At 26.3% G+C, this 17,326-nt stretch overlaps 1 protein-coding gene across 29 annotated transcripts in view; it reads left to right on the forward strand.

Annotated features, from left to right (window-relative positions):
• The window catches only part of LOC129919640 (potassium channel subfamily T member 2), a 485,782-nt gene that overhangs the window by 446,347 nt on the left and 22,109 nt on the right, over positions 1 to 17,326 (forward strand). For 19 of the 29 annotated variants that reach the window (XR_008773115.1, XM_056000636.1, XM_056000673.1 and 16 more), the window contains 5 exons: positions 2,415 to 2,630; positions 3,001 to 3,164; positions 3,293 to 3,404; positions 9,876 to 10,061; positions 10,155 to 10,361. Coding sequence is in view for 28 of the 29 variants with exons in the window: in XM_056000636.1 (XP_055856611.1) it covers positions 2,415 to 2,630; positions 3,001 to 3,164; positions 3,293 to 3,404; positions 9,876 to 10,061; positions 10,155 to 10,361 (885 nt within the window). In the remaining variant the exon portion in view is untranslated. Of the gene's footprint in view, positions 1 to 2,414; positions 2,631 to 3,000; positions 3,165 to 3,292; positions 3,405 to 9,875; positions 10,062 to 10,154; positions 10,362 to 10,896; positions 10,986 to 17,326 lie in introns of those variants that run through there. The other 10 variants (XM_056000759.1, XM_056000660.1, XM_056000665.1 and 7 more) reach the window with 2 other exon arrangements.

Below are 17,326 nucleotides of genomic sequence, written 5' to 3' on the forward strand. Positions count from 1 at the left end.
CTTGCACCCACTTCCCCTACTTAAAAATGGAGTTTGAAAATATATTATAAGCCAAAGAAGAGCTGAAATAATAATTTAAAAAAAAAAAAACAATAAAAATAATTTGGAAAATGTAGGTAGAATTTGCAGTATGGTAACCACAACCAAACGAAAAAAAAAAAAATAATTTAAGATTAATCACAAAAAATACTCCTATTTAAAAAATAAATTATGAATTATTGTATTATTATATAAAGAAAAATGTTTTATTTATTTTTATAACTTATTCTAAGTTGATGTAGATCCTCAAAAAAAAATTTTTTTTTTAAAGACCTATTCTCTATTCTTTCAAATATTTTGTTATAAAATTTATTTATTTCAAAACTATTTTCCTAATTTCCAATTTTTGGTTTTCTTAAAAAAAAGTTCGACTGGACCAAAAAAAATGACAAACAACAAAAGGTATTCCCAAGAATGTCATTATTTGGTTTTCTTGAAAAGTTTTAATAATTTTTTTTTTTTTTGTATCTTTTATTTACGATTTTGTTTAGGAATGGCTTGAAAATAATATACTTGACTCTTTGGTAGTAAAAAAAAAATGAATTTTCCTAATTTTTTTTTTTTTCGAAAACGCAGCTGAAAAAGCTTTTCGTTTTTTCTTTTATTTGTTGTTAAAATATTTAGTTTTGTTAAATTTGAGTTGAATTGAAAAATAAATTAAAACTACACTTCTTAGTTCTTTCTCAGTTGTCAGTTACAATTACAGTAAACTGAGCTAGAGTTTGTTTTTCTTTTTATGTCGGATTTACGGGACCAGGTTAACTGTCATAAATTCAGTTTCCCTATGATTATTTTTAAATACTTAATCTTCATATTACACAACTATTTCAGTTTTCTTTCCCAAAATGGTTTAAAATCATCTTAACTCTTAACAATCTCGTATAATTAAATTAGGTATTCCTTTGTTTCTGGGAATTTATTCTTATGGCATTGAAGTCTTCACTGGCTTTAAAACCTTTAGCTATATTCTTGTTCTAGTGACTTTTTACGATAACAGGAAGGTGATTTCCTTTTCAAAATAATCCGATCTATTACACTGGTTTACAAGGGTTTTGTTGAAGAAACAAAAATATACTTTTCGGAAGGTTTTCGGTGTGTTGAACTCAAATCCGAAGTCAGAAACAACTAATCAGCTCCCGTTTTTGAGATATTATCTTTAGAAAATGTTTTTTTGAGTTCTTCGGACCTTATTCTTTTGTATAAGGAAAATTGTTTGAGCATATTAAGTGACGGTTTCTATAAGAACTGTTTTCCATCTTTCGATACCTGTTTAAATATTTTTAATATCGTTTGTATTGCCCGAGATATCTTAAAATGAAATACCTAAGTGGGTTTGGCTTCATATATCATAAAGGAGATAATGACATTATAAAATTTATAAAATATGCGAAATAACTGAGGATATCTCGGGCAGTAAAAAAGATATCGGAAAGATTTAAACAGATTTAAAAAGGTGGAAAATAGTTTTTATAAAAACCGTTACTAAATATGCTCAAACAATTTTCCTTATATAAAATATTCTAGCTGTAATATTTCAAAAACGGGAGCTGATTAATTTTTTTTTGACTTCGATTTCGAGTTCAACACACCGATAACATTTAGAAAAGTTTATTTTTGTTTCGGCAACAAAAAAAAAGTTTAATTTGTTAACCAGTGTTAATATTAGGAAATTAAAAAACTTAACCAAAGGTGATTAATATTTTGTACAGAGTTTTTGTTTGCCCCCGATGAGCAAATTAAAAGTTGCACATTCATTTACTTGATAGTGTATTTGAGAAATCTACTATCCATTCTGCTCACAATATTATGGAATTTTCGTAAGCATATTTTTCGGCTCACTTCATTTGGAACATATTTTAAAAATCTTTAATGTTTCCTGTAAACTAACATTTTTAAAGCTTAGCGTTCCCGTTTATCCGACAAAGAAAATATTTTTTCCTGTTAAAATTAATTTTGTTTGTTTGATTTCTAAGTTTATTGAGTTTGAATATTCTTTCCGAACAATTTTGAATTAGACTTAAAGTTTGGATTTGCGTTTCGCATTTATTTCGCGAAAATGTAATTTTATTTTGCAAGTTAGAGTTCTAAGTTGACTTATTGCGCCTTTTTGATCGAGAGTGGCTTTTTGCTACTTAAACTTCCGTTTTGAAACCCCTTTTGGATTTATAATTTGTTGATTTGGAGAGGGGAGTGGCTTTAAACTTCTTTGCAATATTAAACTCTTTTACTTCCTGTTTGGTTTAGCATATCGAAGGTTGAAAAAAAAAATATTCAATAGATAATGCTTTCATTGATTGGTTACATGAACTTTATTTTTTGCAAAATATTTTGAATTGATTTTATTTATAATTTTCCTTTTTTTTTCTAAATAATAGGTGTGCGAACATTGTAGTTATCGAAATGCCAAAGAATACCAATGGCAGAATAAAACTATAATTTTAGCTGCTGATTATGCATCGAATGGCATTTATAATTTCATCATTCCACTGCGTGCCCATTTTCGTTCAAAAACATCATTGAATCCAATAATTTTGCTTCTCGAACGAAGACCGGATGTAGCATTTTTGGACGCGTTATCATATTTTCCTTTGGTGAGTATTGATTCTTTTTATATTTTGTAGTGAATTAGGCGATCAAATTTTGTCGCAAGCACATTTGCAAATTTTTAAATTATTGAATATGCGATCGTGCAAATGATGCCTCAAAACAATGGAACACCTCGCAATTTGGGCTGTTAGATTTGCAAACCAATTTTCGAGAGTTTAGAGACTATTCCAGGACAGTATTGCAAATAAAGTCCTAAATTTGGAAAAAAAAAAATAATAAAAACGGTTTAAGGATTTGAAAAAAAAAAGCTATAGATATTTACATAAATTTAAGCGTTTAACCATTTTTTCAAATTTGAAACCTAAACTTTACTTTATTAATTTTTGTTCATTAACAAAATAAAAATAATTAAAGGTTTACTGGATGCTTGGATCAATTGACTGCTTAGATGATTTACTTCGTGCTGGCATAACGTTAGCGGAAAGTGTTGTCGTTGTTAACAAAGAACTATCGAATTCAGCGGAAGAGGATTCATTATCTGATTGTAATACAATCGTTGCTGTGCAAAATATGTTCAAGTAAGTTAGACATACATAACTAAAAGAGTCATTTTTAAGTACATTTGAATTTAAATAAAATTAAAACACTTTTGGATATTTGTAAATAAATTATGATTTTATTTGTATCTCAATTGAATTTTCCATAGATTTTTCCCAAGTATCAAAAGTATAACAGAGCTGTCGCAAAGCTCTAATATGAGGTTTATGCAGTTTCGTGCACACGATAAATACGCACTGCATCTAAGTAAAATGGAAAAGGTATGTACATAATTAAGAAAAATTTAATAACATACGTCGGTAACTAAAAATTGAAATGAATTTTTAACGTTTATGGATTGAAAATTACCATTGTTGCCGGATTTTTTTTTTTTTTTTTTGATTTTAGGTACTAAAACTGTGAACAACAAGTTTTTTTCAAACATTTGTTTTTTTTTTTTTAATTTCTTAAATCAAATGAAACCAAAAGATTTCTTAGGTTTAAATTTTAATACAATATTATAATACATTTATCATTTTTGAGAAAGCTAGCCTAGATATTACTTTTTTCTCTTGAATTAAGTTAATTGAATTTGAAAATGTTTTTGAATAACTTTCATCAATCTGTCAAATTTGAAAAAAAAATTGTACTGGGCTTATTTATTGTTTGATGAATTCAGAGAAGAAAAATAGTATTACCTACAAAAAAAATTTCAAGATTTTATTAAAATATGTCATAGTTCCTAAAAATAATTTATGTAATCGGTATTTTCCTCAGAAAAGTTTTTTTTAATCACTAACATTTTAGAGGTTATACAAATATTTGAAATTTGTTTTTAAAATTAAAAAAAAAAATTTCTGAAAAACGGCTCCAATAAATTTTATTACACAATACGTGTTCTATTGCAAATGAAGTTCTCCCCCGTTATAAAAAAAAAAACCTTATTAATGAAATAGAAACGTTTTCTTAATTTCTGACTTTTTCGTAAATGATTTAAATATTTTAAACACACATTTTTGTATAAAAACATTTAAGTAACCTGAATGTCAAAGTTAAGAAAAAAATAATTTAAGATTAGGCACAAAAATACTCATATTTAAAAAATGAATTATTGTATTATTATATAAAAAAGAGGCAATGTTTTTTTATTTTTATAAATTATTCTAAGTTGATGTAGATCCTCAAAAAATTGTTTATTTATAAGACCTATTCTCTATTCTTTCAAATCTTTTGTTACAAAATTTATTTAATTTAAAACTATTTTCCTAAAAATGACAAATAACAAAAGGTATTCCCAAGTGTCATTATTTGATTTAATTTTTGGATTAAAAAAAAACGGGGTCACTATAATCTTTGAAAATTTTGAAATTTTATCTTTGGAAAAGCTGGATATATCTTTGTTGTTGTAATGAATAAATAATCAGATTCTCGATCTCGGGAAAATAATTTTGTTTAGAAAAAAATTGTATTTATAAAAAATATTTTTTTAACAACTCTAAAGATTTTAATTTTTTAAAATTTGTTGCTTTACATTAATAGCAAAGATACTTAAAAAAAAAAAAAAAGACGTTTTTCTAATTTAAAAAAAAAATTAAAAAATTTTATTTTTATTAAATTTTTAAAAAATTAAATATTCCAAAATTTTTTAATGCAATAATAAATTAGACTGGCTTACAGCCAAAATGGACACTCAATCCCACTATTTTTTTCTTACGTACTTTGACCTCAGGAACTCGGAAATCACTTTAAAAAAAAATTACGATGGAAACGTTTTCGAGGTATAATTTTTTAAAGTTTCTTGTCGTTTTTTTCCAGCATACATACTTAGTATTCGGGCTATATCTTGAGTAATAAACAACTAATCTGAACAGAAAAACCGGTTCTTGAAAGCTGATCAAATAAGCAACAAACACTGGAATAACTTTTTTGGGTCACTCCAAAAATTTAAGTAAATTGTATTTTACAATATTTTAATTTTAATTTTTTTTAAAGGAATCATATCGATAGGAAATTAAATTATCTACAAAAAATTACTTAATAAAAATTTTCATATTCGGCTTCCTTTTCACACAAAAAATAACAAAAAAAAAAAAGTCGAAAATATTGATCGTTACAAAAATTATCATATCTTTATAATTTATAAATAGAATTTGAAGAAAATTATCTTGTTATTTTTAACAGAAAGTGCACTACACATAAAAAATATAAAACTATGAGGATTCACAAGATTTAGATTTTTTATGTCAGTAAGAAACTCTTTTTCGGAAAAATTTCCTTTAAAAAGTCGATTTTTTTTAAGTGTTTTGATACAATGCAGTTAAACTTTTGGAGTGACCCAAAAAAGTTATATTATTATTATATTGAATAGCTTTCAGGAACCGGTTTTTCTGTTCAAATTAGTTGTTTATTACTCAAGATATAGCCCGAATACTAAGTATGTATGCTGGAAAAAAAAAACGACAAGAAACTTTGAAAAATTATATCTCGAAAACCTATCCATAAATATTTTTTTAGATAAGATCGAGTTTTCTGGGCTCAAATCTATACAAAAAGTATAACGGCACTTGGTGTGCAAAAAAATTTTTATATTTTTTTGTAAACTAGTGTTATTTATTGAGAAATGAAAACAAAATTTCCAAAAAAGTTCAATGTCCCGTTTTCGAAAATTTTGTTTTTATTTTCACTGCACTGCGTAAGTAATAGGACAGTAATAAAGGATCAATAAGAAAAAACTATGGAGTCTTATTTCAAAATTTCGTTTCAAAATTTGTTAGCAAACAAATTTTATTCAAAAATGATAATCTTTTAATAGCATACACTAAATTTTTAATTATACATATTTTCTTCATATATTGACTTAAAAACATTCCCTCCTCCGAACTTTTTTTTGTACCTTCTATTTTCTTGTTCATTGTTACTTTCTAAAAGAGAAAATTCATTAAATATCTTTCGTTTGCATTATTTTCATAATATTAATTTTTCTTTAATCTTCAAACGGCCTTTCAGAAAATAAAATATACCTATAAAACTCCCTCATTTTGTTTTTGTCATATAGAAAGCCCTCCTCTACTCGAACCTCATCAGATAAGACTTGACATACATATGGGCAAGGAGTCAGCTACACTACACTTCATTGCACCCCAGGACAAAAAACTATCCCAATGGTCGCATATAAATAAGTTTCCAAGTGAATTTGGAAATAAAGTTTTGCGAAAAGTTTATTACAAACTCGTTCGTGTACATATTCAAGTAGAGATGAACCTTCTGCCTGTGATGAATAAATCTGCTCGTAATATTGATTCTCTAATTTAGAAATGTGTTCTACATACATGACATATGTGAAAATTGTTTATTTTTTATTACTAGCTTTATAAATTGTAATCCTTTTTTTTTATCAATTTCTTTCCTTAAAATATTTTTTAAACAAGCTTTTAAGGAGAGTAATTTTTTAAGTACCAATTTTTTCAATGAATCCAATACTTGACCATTATTATAGAATAAGGACTAAAATATCAACTTTTGACAACATTTTTCATAGGACACATGGGATTGGATAAAGAGTTGGCCTTATATATCAGGCAATTTGTGTAATTAAAGGGTTGATTTGTTAAAAAAAAAAAAAACACTAAAATAAAACCAAGCAACTAACTTTCATGTTATCCTTAAAATGTTATCATAACTTTAATTCGAGTAAAAAAGGTCGCATCCTCATGAAAATGTGTGTGTGTGTAATTTTGCAACTTATGTCAATACAAAGTTAGTCTCAAATTTCTATTCAATTATTCAATTTGTATATATTTTTTTCAATGATTTCTAGTTTCTACTAACACCACCACCATATTTGTACGTTTTACATGAAAGAAAAGCAATTAAGTCCGAAAATCTGATCCATATCTAATGTAGTGTAGTTTTGATATGGGTTGCAAATGGAATAACAATTTTATTGTTAAAAACGACAATGTTAGTATGGTAAAGTTGAAAAACTTTTTCTATTGAAGTTCAGTGATGTAGGTATACAAAAAGACTAATTGATTTCGGCCAACGCATGGTCATTACAGTCTTAGATACATTTTCATTGTAACTTAAGTATAATGTACCTACTTTACAAAACTTTTACTACCCTTATATCGAAAAATAGTTCCTGGACCTTATCATAATGGTAATATAATGGTTAACTTGAAAGTCAAGGGTCGATAGTTGTAGTTTGGAAGTTGTAAATTAAATATTTTAATTTATTAATTTTCGAAATAGCCCCTTAATTCTGTTCTATGAACTTAAATAAAACTGTTTACAACATTTTTTGGATTGTGTTAACTTTTAGAAGACGCTACTGACGACTTTTTTTGAAAATTTAATGAGGGTCTGAAAAATTCAATAGTTTATCCGACACACCATAATCCTGTTTTATGTGCTAAAACATGTTGTTTAACAAAAATTTTGGAGTTAAGAAAAATGTTAAAATACATATCTATTTGTTTGTTGAAAAATCAATTTTTTCAAAAGAGTTTAAAGAATTTTCTTGAAACTTTGATTAAATGTGTGAATTAGTATTTTTTTCAGATTGGCGTTCCAAAATTTTAGTGTGAAAAATTTTTGAAAATGTTAATGTATATACAAAAAAAACTATTTTTTAAAAACGGATCCTAAAAGTTAAGCGAAGTTAAGAAAAAAATAAATATTATTTTTAAGTAATTATATTAACTTAAGTTAATCTTTTTTATACAATACCCATTCGGACAAAGGAGATGACGATTTTCTTAAAAAAAATTGTTAAAAACTTTTATTTTTTCGTTTTTTTCTGGCCTCGTAGAGAATTTTGGTCAAAAATTTCGAAAATAAAAATTTTGCTGCAAATTAATTTTTCAAAAAAAAAAAAAATCTTGTAAAAATAAATTTTATAAACAAAGTTTACAATTTTGACAGTTTATTAGAAAACAAAAAATGATATAATGACAATTAAGTGCTCAATTGTATTTTTTAAACACTCAAGTCACAATCAATTCAGAGCGATGCCTATTCGCTCAGGTAACCATCTATGCCCTACCTATATAGAAATATATGTAGAAGTCAGCATTTTGGCTGAATTTATTAGACCCACTTTGTTCTATAAGTAAATACTTAAAACATCAAATAATAAAAATACTACAGTGATCAACAAAAGTGTACATTTAATTTTTCGTTGAACCGTAGTATAATTTCCTATTAGGATTTTATCATTCTATGGCCGTGTACGAATTGGGTTAAAATGTTGGTTAAATTTTTACCACGATTAAATTTTGACGTTTGGTTAAAAAAGGGATCCAATTTATTTTTTACGGTGCGAATTGGGCTAAAATGGGTTAAATGGGACTTTTTGTTGGCAATAATTTGATTAAAATACCCTCAAGATAAAAACAAAAAAATTACCCTTAAAAATGGCTTTTTTTTATATTCAATTAATTATTTTTTTTTTTAAATAAACGGCTGAGAAAATATAAAGTTAAATATTCTAGTGTGAAAATGTAGTAAATTCTCAATTTCACATATTTTTTTTATTTTAATCGATAAATTAATATTTATTACAATCAAAAATACCAATGTGACAATTTTTAATTCAGTCTCCAAACTGTCGACAAAATATAAAAATAAAAAAAAAAATAAAAAACAAACAAAAAATTCGTAGGTACATTTTCAATTTTTCAAGGTGAATTGTAATTTGAGGAAGTACTTTGTTTTTTTTTTTACATTTCTTAAAATATCAACGCATTGTAACAAAAATAATTTCAAATCCATCTTGATCTTTCTATATTGAGAAACGTCAAATTTTAACAACTTGTGTCAAATTTTAACCTGCTCCGCAGCTGGGTACCAATTTTATTCATCACACTTGTGTCAAAATTTAACCAAACGCAAAATTTTAACCAACATTTTAACGCAATTCCCACACGACCTAGATTCTACTTTTTTTTTTATTTCGAAAATGAAAATTATATGTTAATTCTTACTCCTGCACGAAGGTTGTAAAAAATATTTTTTTTACTGAATTTGTTTTAAATTACCAATTAAAAAAAAAAAACAATATCCTACTGTAGGCACACCTCTTTTTTGCGAATTTGGTTTATACTTTTTCATGTCGCTAGAACTTTTTTCGGTCTCACTATTTTATAGAAAATCATATATGAAATTGATGTAGAATATTCCGAGGAATTCGAATATTGTATTCACAATTCAAAAAAATGTATGTTCACCCTTATAAAGACACTTTTTTGTGACCACTTTTAATTTTTGTCCTGCCAAATTCGCACCCGTGTGACGACAGAGGGATATTCATTGCAAATAAAAAAAAAATTGCATTAAAAAAATGTTTTTGCAACTGAAATATATTTGCATTGAAAATAAAATTTTTACTGCAAATAAAAATATTTTGCATTCAAAAGAAATTATTACAAAATTTATAAAATGCATTTCCAGTTATTTGAACAATAATTATTTTTTACCAAAAATTGTTGAAACAAAATAATAATTTTAAACTTCGCGTATTTAGTTTCATGTTCGTTATGATTTCTCTTTCTAGGAAACCTCAAAGGTTAAATTTTTCCTAAAGTTCTAATACTTTTAGTAAAGTTTTTAAATGGTTTCCTTAAAAACACATGAAAATTTGCTTCTATTTTACTTCTCATAATAAAACTAAAATACATTTTTTTGTATTTTTTCAGACTCATACATAAACTGTCTATAACTTTAGATTTCATTTTTTTTTTTTTTTTTAACAGCGAGAAAAGGAACGTGGATCCCATATCTCTTACATGTTTCGTCTGCCATTCGCCGCGGGTGCCGTTTTTAGTGCGTCCATGTTGGACACACTACTTTATCAGGCCTTTGTAAAAGACTACGTGATTACATTTGTAAGGCTACTTCTTGGAATAGACCAAGCTCCAGGAAGTGGATTTCTAACATCGGTATGTGCAATTTTGGGTTTTTTTTAAATATTCTTTCGTACAAGATTGAAATTTTTTTTTTCTTCTCTTTCATTTTTTTTTTTTAATTTACAGATGCGAATAACTAAAGAAGACATGTGGATACGTACGTATGGGCGATTATATCAAAAACTCTGCTCAACAACATGTGAAATTCCAATTGGTATTTATCGGACGCAGGATACATCCAATACGGAAGCGACACATGTGAGTAGTTCACCAGTAGACAAATGGGGACCATTTTCAGCCTTCGGAAAGCCCTGTGTGCGATTGCGACCATCGGTGAGTCCGTGAGTCCAAAGCGTGATTTAACTTCTTGTTTTTTTTTTTTCTAAGTAAAATTAACTCAAAAAAAAAAAAAAGAACCAAATACATTTTAATGTCTAACTTAATACATTTATATAACATTATACATCCGAACTAATAATTTAAAAAAAAAAAAACAATTAAATTCTTATATCTACTCCGCTTTTATTAATTTCAAAAGAAACAAAATTATGTATAACATCTATAATAAGAACGTATATCCTTGAAATCCGCCCCCAAAAAGACTTCTTTAAAACTTTTTACAAAACAATTCTATTAAAATTATCAACATACTTTTAGCACAAAATAAGACTATTTATTCACTTTTATTATATTGACACACACAATGACACAAATTAAATCCTTAAAATTAAAATAAAAAAAAAAAAAAAACAATAAAACTCAAATGTTATTAATTTATGTTTGTTTTTATATATTTTTATTTTTTTTTTTTTTTTAATTTATTTTATAATTTTAATTTTTTAATTTTAATTTTGTTTTAAATACAAAGAGCCTTTAAAATGCCAAGGATCCAGAACATTTATTCTTCTATTATACTCCTTTTCCTGTTCAATTTTTTATATGATTATTTATATTAACTATACTTCAATTAATATTCTTGGCTATATCATAATATTTATAAATAATAATTTAATTATTTTTGCTTGAATCTCTTTAGAATAAAAAAAAAAAAAAAAAAATCACATTCTTACTTACTGGTTACAAATCAGATTTTTTTAACTTTTTTGTTTTGTTTTCTTCTTCTTCTATAACTGCTATTTCTATTATCTATAATATAATTTTAATAAAATAATATATTGTTGATATAAATTAGCTTTTAGCAACTTTATAATTGTTAATTAAAAATTTTCAAACATGTACCTAAGAGACATGAATTTAATTTTGAATTATTATTTATTGGAACAATTTTTAAGAGATTTATTAAAAACTCAAGACATAAGAAACAAAAATGAAAACGATAAGCTTGGGGTCTTAATTTTTGTTACATTTATTTAAGTAAAAAAAATGTTTGTTTTTGATTTTCGAAAAAATTTCAAGGTTAACCTCATGTCGAAAAAAAAATACATTTTGAAAAAATTCCTCCAAATATATCGAGTGAGATATTAAAAGAAAAGTCTCATTAAGCTCAACTCATAAAAGAAACCCGAAAGTTTCTTGGAGGTCTGGTTTCTGAGTTATTGGAATCGAAACATTTATTTTATTTTCTTACTTTCGGAATCAGATATCTTCGAATCAAAGTTTCAAAACATGGTCCATGCATTTAGGTACAAAAATAACCAACCTATAATTTTTTGGATTTTTGAAAAAAATCCAAGGTTATAACCCCTTGCAGGACAAAAATGCGTTTTGAAAATATTCCTTTAAATTCTTAAAAAAAGATCTTTTTACGCTCTTGTCATCATGAACACCGAAATTTTTTTAAGGTCTTAATTTTTAGCCTTTGATTCCCAAAATAAAAAAAAAATTGTTCCAATACTTAATTTTTTCCCTTAAAACAAATTTTGTTTTCTTAATTTTTGAACATACAAAAAAGCTTTTTTAACAAAATTAATATAAACATTTTTTTTTTGTTTAAACATTTTATTTCTGACACATATTTTTAAAAATACCAACAGCATTATTTAAAATGCTTTGCGCGTTCAAGTCGTTATCCTATGTAAAATTTCCCATCCAACCTATCCTCGTTTTTAAAAAATATTTATTATAAAAAAAAAACTACTGTTTAATTTCGGACTTTCTGATAATAAACGCACACGCACGCAGTGAGTCTTTCTTGTAAAAAAAAAAAATAAAAACATTTAATCAAAGCCTAAAATAAAATTTTAACCTTTTATCAAACTAAATTATAATCCCAAATTTTTTTTTTTTTTTTTTGTTGAATTTTTTGTCTAGAAGCTTTTGCTTAAGTTAATTTTAATTTTTTTTTATATTAATCTGTTTAAATGTATTTTATTTATATATTGAACTGATAGTTTATTTTTTCATACAAAAAACAAAAGTTAATATATTTATTTATAAAGGCTAAGAAAAAAGTTCTTATTAGTGTGTTTTACAATTATTTTTAACTGAATTGGATGTAGTTTGTCCTGCTTTTTTTTCGCATTTCATGTTTTTGTTTTTTTGCTATTTTACAAGCTTTGCTAATCAATTTAAGTTTAAAAATTAATATAAGTATATAATTAAGTAGAAATTGATTTATTTTTTTGTTTAAATTCATCGAAAATTGTTCTTTTCTTTTTAATTTTAAGTTTTGTTTTAGATTTTGTTTGTGTTATTTTTGTTTTTCAAACCAAGACATTCACTTGAAAAGTTTTTACTACCTAACTAACTGAATAGTGATTATTTCTCTTGGCTGTAGTTAAAGCTTCAAGCACTTCAAAGTTATTTTCTTATGCATAGTTTCTACCTTCTTCTCTGATGTTTTTATGTTTTGTATTCTTTTTACAAAACTCTTGTCGCTATAATTGCATTTGATAGGAATAGTTGAGGAAAAATTTCCTTTGTTAACTGAGCTTTTGTGTTTTTAACAGGATATTTTGATATTTTTTTTTTTATTTATTTGCATTTTGTTTCAGAGAGTGGTTAATTCTTAGAACACTGTTTCTTTTCTATTTTATTTAGTTTTTCTTTTTTTTTTGTTTTTGTTATTTTTACTTTTGGTTACCTGTTTTTGTTTAATTTATTGAGCGGTTTCCATTTGCTTAGGTAACCTATATAAGAAAAAAAAGTTTGAGATTTGCTTGTAGAAAATCTTGGCCGAACATCTTGAGAAATACTTTTTAAAGGAAAAAAGTGTTGAAATAACAAAAAAAAAAATCTTGGAGAAAAATAGTAAAATGAAAAATCTACGTTATTAGACCACGAATTCGAAGCTCTCAATCAGTCGGCATTAAAGTGAAAAAATTTAAAAGTTTTTTTTTTTAAGAAAAACGCTGTTTTCCGGCTATGTGAAGTTAGCACCCCCCAATGCTAATTTTTTTTTTTTTTGTTCAAACCTGCCTAGTTGGATTGCCCAAGGTTACCCCAAGATATCCCAAGATTTTTTTTTCGTTAGACCACCCTTAGTTCAAAAATTATTTCAAAAAAGTAATTTAGTTTGTTGGAATTATCATGGGTAATTGAGAAAAAGTGTAAAAATGACAATTTTTACACTGAAAAAAAAAAACAAATTTTGACTTTTAAGAGGTTGGTAATTTGAAAAAAGTTGTTCTGTCATAATTTTTGAGCTAAGTGTGGGCTAACGAAAAAAAGTGATGTAATTTGTTGGAATTATCATAGTTTCTTGAGAAAGATTTAAAAGAATTCATCCCACAAACCATTTTATATTTGTTGTTACTCTTGAAAAAAAGTTTGGATAGATAATACTAAGCATGTAGCTTTTCTAGGTGCTCATATGACAAACCAAAAAAATCAAAGATTTTTACACTTGAAAAAATATTATTGTATTTTGTGGTTTCTAAGGTGAAATAAAACAAACCAACTAAAGCTTCTTAACAGGAATATTCAATCAAGTAAGAATTCAAAGTCAAATAAATAACATTTGAGGCGCAATGGCTACACCAGTAGGTTGAATTTTTCAAAATTATAAATTAAAAAAAGTCACTGTGGTGTATACGTACTATTTTTTTAAGGTGAAAAAAAATAATGTTTCTATAATTTTTAAACTAAGAGTAAGATAGCGAAAATAAAAATTGGGATATCCTGGGCTAACATTGGGCTAACAAAGCACGGTTTTAAACTAACAATTTTTTCACAGGAAAAAATTCAAAATTTTGTGTTCGTTTTCAAGGACGAACAAATTTTTCTAAGCATTTCTTAAATTCGCAAATTCAATAAACCAATATAGTAGAGTAACTAAAGCAAATTATTAGGGAACCCGGCCGAACAGCTCTGATTTTGACGATTTTTTTTTTCAAACGTAGGTAATTAAAAATACTTTAAAGTCTATAGATTAAAAATTGCCGGTGTTGCCGTATTGATTTTTAAAATTAAAATTAATTTTTTTTTAACAAAACCATTTTTTTTGCTTAAATTTCATTAAACAAATGATAGCAAAAGATTCTCTAGGTAATTTAATTAAAATATATAAAAGGCAGTAAGGGACAATCTTCCATCGTTTAAGCGATAAATATAATTTTCTAACATTCTGACATCAAACACAAAAAAAAAATATTTTGAAAACAACGGCAACACCTACAATATTTTAAAATACATTTTTAAAAAGCCAGAAGCTCATTCTTATCTCTTAAATTTAAATCCACTAAATTTAATCAAGACTTTTTGAAAAAATGGTCCTCAAACTCAGAATTAAAAAAAAATTTTATTAGAAAAATTTAAAATGACTTTTTTCCAAACTTTTTCTAATAAAATATGAATTTATTTAAAAAAATTTTTGGCCATAAATATTATCAGTTGAATTTCGAAGCAAAAAAGGTAAAATATATCACACTTTTGAAAAAAAAAAATGAAAAATTACTTCAATTTCAATTTTTGCATTGAAATAATTAATTTTCTCAAAGACTGTGGTAAATAGGAACTTTAAATTTTTGCTATTTAACTTTCAACAGTAAGGGTTATTAAATGAATAAAAAATAATTTTATGTTTAGATGTTGAACTTTAAAAAAAAAATAAGTTACATTTTTTTTCAAAACTTTTATTAAAAAAATTTGAAATCATAATAAATGCGGCCAAAAAAATTTGAAAATAAATGCATTTTATATTACGACCAAGTTTAAAAAAACGACATGTTAAAATTTTTTCAATAATTTTTTTTTTTCAAAAATCTGAGTTCAATTACCATTCTTTCAAAAGCCGTTCATTCAATTAACTTAATTTTAATTTTACATATATGACTAAGCTTCTAGCTTTTAAAAAATGAATATTTGAATATTGTAGGTGTTGCCGTTGTGTTCAAATATTTTTTTTTGTGTTTGAAGTCAATTAATAAGAAAATTGCATCTATCGCTTGAACTATGGAAGATTGTCCCTCACTCGCATATATTTTTTTTCCTTGAATTTCCTAGACAATCTTTTGGCATCAATTAATTTATGAAATTTAAAAAAAATTTTTGAAAAAAAATTGTTTTTGTTCAAAAAAATCTTCAATTAAATTTAAAAAATCAAAACGGCAACACCGGCAATTTTTAATCTATAGACTTTAAAGTATTTTTAATTACCGACGTTTGAAAAAAAAGATCATCAAAATCTAAGCTGTTCGGCCGGGTTCCCTAATATTGCCAATTTTTGAGCTTTAGTTACTCCACTAATAAATCAATTGGCGTTAAAAGACATATTTTTTAGATATATTATTGGAGACGACTTATTTCTCCATATTTTTAGAAACTTGCAAGAAAACAACATCATCTGGCTAAGATGGTCAAAAAAAAGCTCAAATATAATGGAAAATCGCTTAAAATGTAATCATTCTGTTATTTATTTTTTTTTAATTTCTTCAATCATCATTATTAAAACGTTATAGGTACATAAATCCAAATTCATACAAGATCCACACAAAAAAAAAACAACACAACAAAGAGGACAGCCAAATTGGAATGCTCTTTCCTGCTTGTCATATTATGTCCCTACACTACCTACAAAACATAAGCATTATTATAAACCTATGACATGACACCAAACAAAAAACAACTTCTGCCCCAAGCTCATACATCTAATATAGACCGAGAGCCGACAGCATATTTTGGCAGTTTTGATATAACCGAAATTCGAGTGTGCACATATCTAGATATGCACCACAGTATATCAACGGAACAAGTCTGGCAGTGATCTTTTTCAGCTTTCCCTTGCCAGACGCATCCAAAGTGCAGCAAAAAATCAATTTTTGGCGTTTTGGTATAACCGAATAAATGATACACCAAAAAATCATAAAAAATCCCCTGATTTCGAATCTGTGGGTACCGCAAGTTTCTTTTTCAGCTTTCCCCCCCGCCAGACCGCTTTAAAGCATTTTTAAGTGCATTTTTCTAATAAAAACCCTGATTACTTATTTTCTGTTAGGTATAACCGTATGATGGTAACAAATTAATATTAGATGTTTATTCCAGGTCTAGAAAATATAATTTTAAGCCAGCTATTTTTCAGCCTTCCCTCTGCCAGACGCATCCAAAGTGCAGTCAAAAATCAACTTTTGGCATTTTACTAGGTATTACCCCAATTAATGATGCACCAAAAAATAATAAAAAATCCCCTGATTTCAAAAATGTGGGTACCAGAAGTTTTTTTTTAGCTTTCGCCCCGCCAGACCGCTTTGAAGCATTTTGAAATGCATTTTTCTAATAAAAAACCTAATAGCTTATTTTCTGTTGGGTATAACCGTATGATGGTAACAAATTAAAATTCTATGTCTATTCCTGGTTTAGAAAATATAAGTTTAAGCCAGATATTTTTCAGCCTTCCCTCTGCCAGACGCCCTTAAAAGTTTCCCAAACAGGTTTTTCCATAGAAAAAACACCTAGTTTCTGTTTTTTTCTTATAAAATTGAAATAATATTTTTTTGTTTAGAGTAACCATATGATGGCCAAATATTAACTTTCTCTGCCTTTTCCTATTTTAGAAAATGTAAGTTTAAGCCAGTTTTGTTTCAGCCTACCCTCTGCCAGACGCCCTAAAAGGTATCTCAATAGTACGGGAAAGTTAGATTTTGCTATATGGGGCATGGGGGTCTGGGAAAAAATCCGAAATGCATTTTGACTTCAGGGCTCGAAAGGCATAAAGACACGAGTCGTAAACCAAATTTTGTTCAATCGCACTCAGAGTCATTTGGCCGCCATTTTTTTTTAATACAAATTTTAGTTAACTCGCGTATTTTTGAACCTACAAAAAAAAAACAATGTATGACAAACTTGAAATAATTTAATTTTCTACAATATATGTTAAATAACATTTTTCGATTATCCCTTTG

Source organism: Episyrphus balteatus, chromosome 1, assembly GCF_945859705.1.
Source record: "Episyrphus balteatus chromosome 1, idEpiBalt1.1, whole genome shotgun sequence".
NCBI classification, from domain to species: Eukaryota; Metazoa; Arthropoda; class Insecta; order Diptera; family Syrphidae; genus Episyrphus; species Episyrphus balteatus.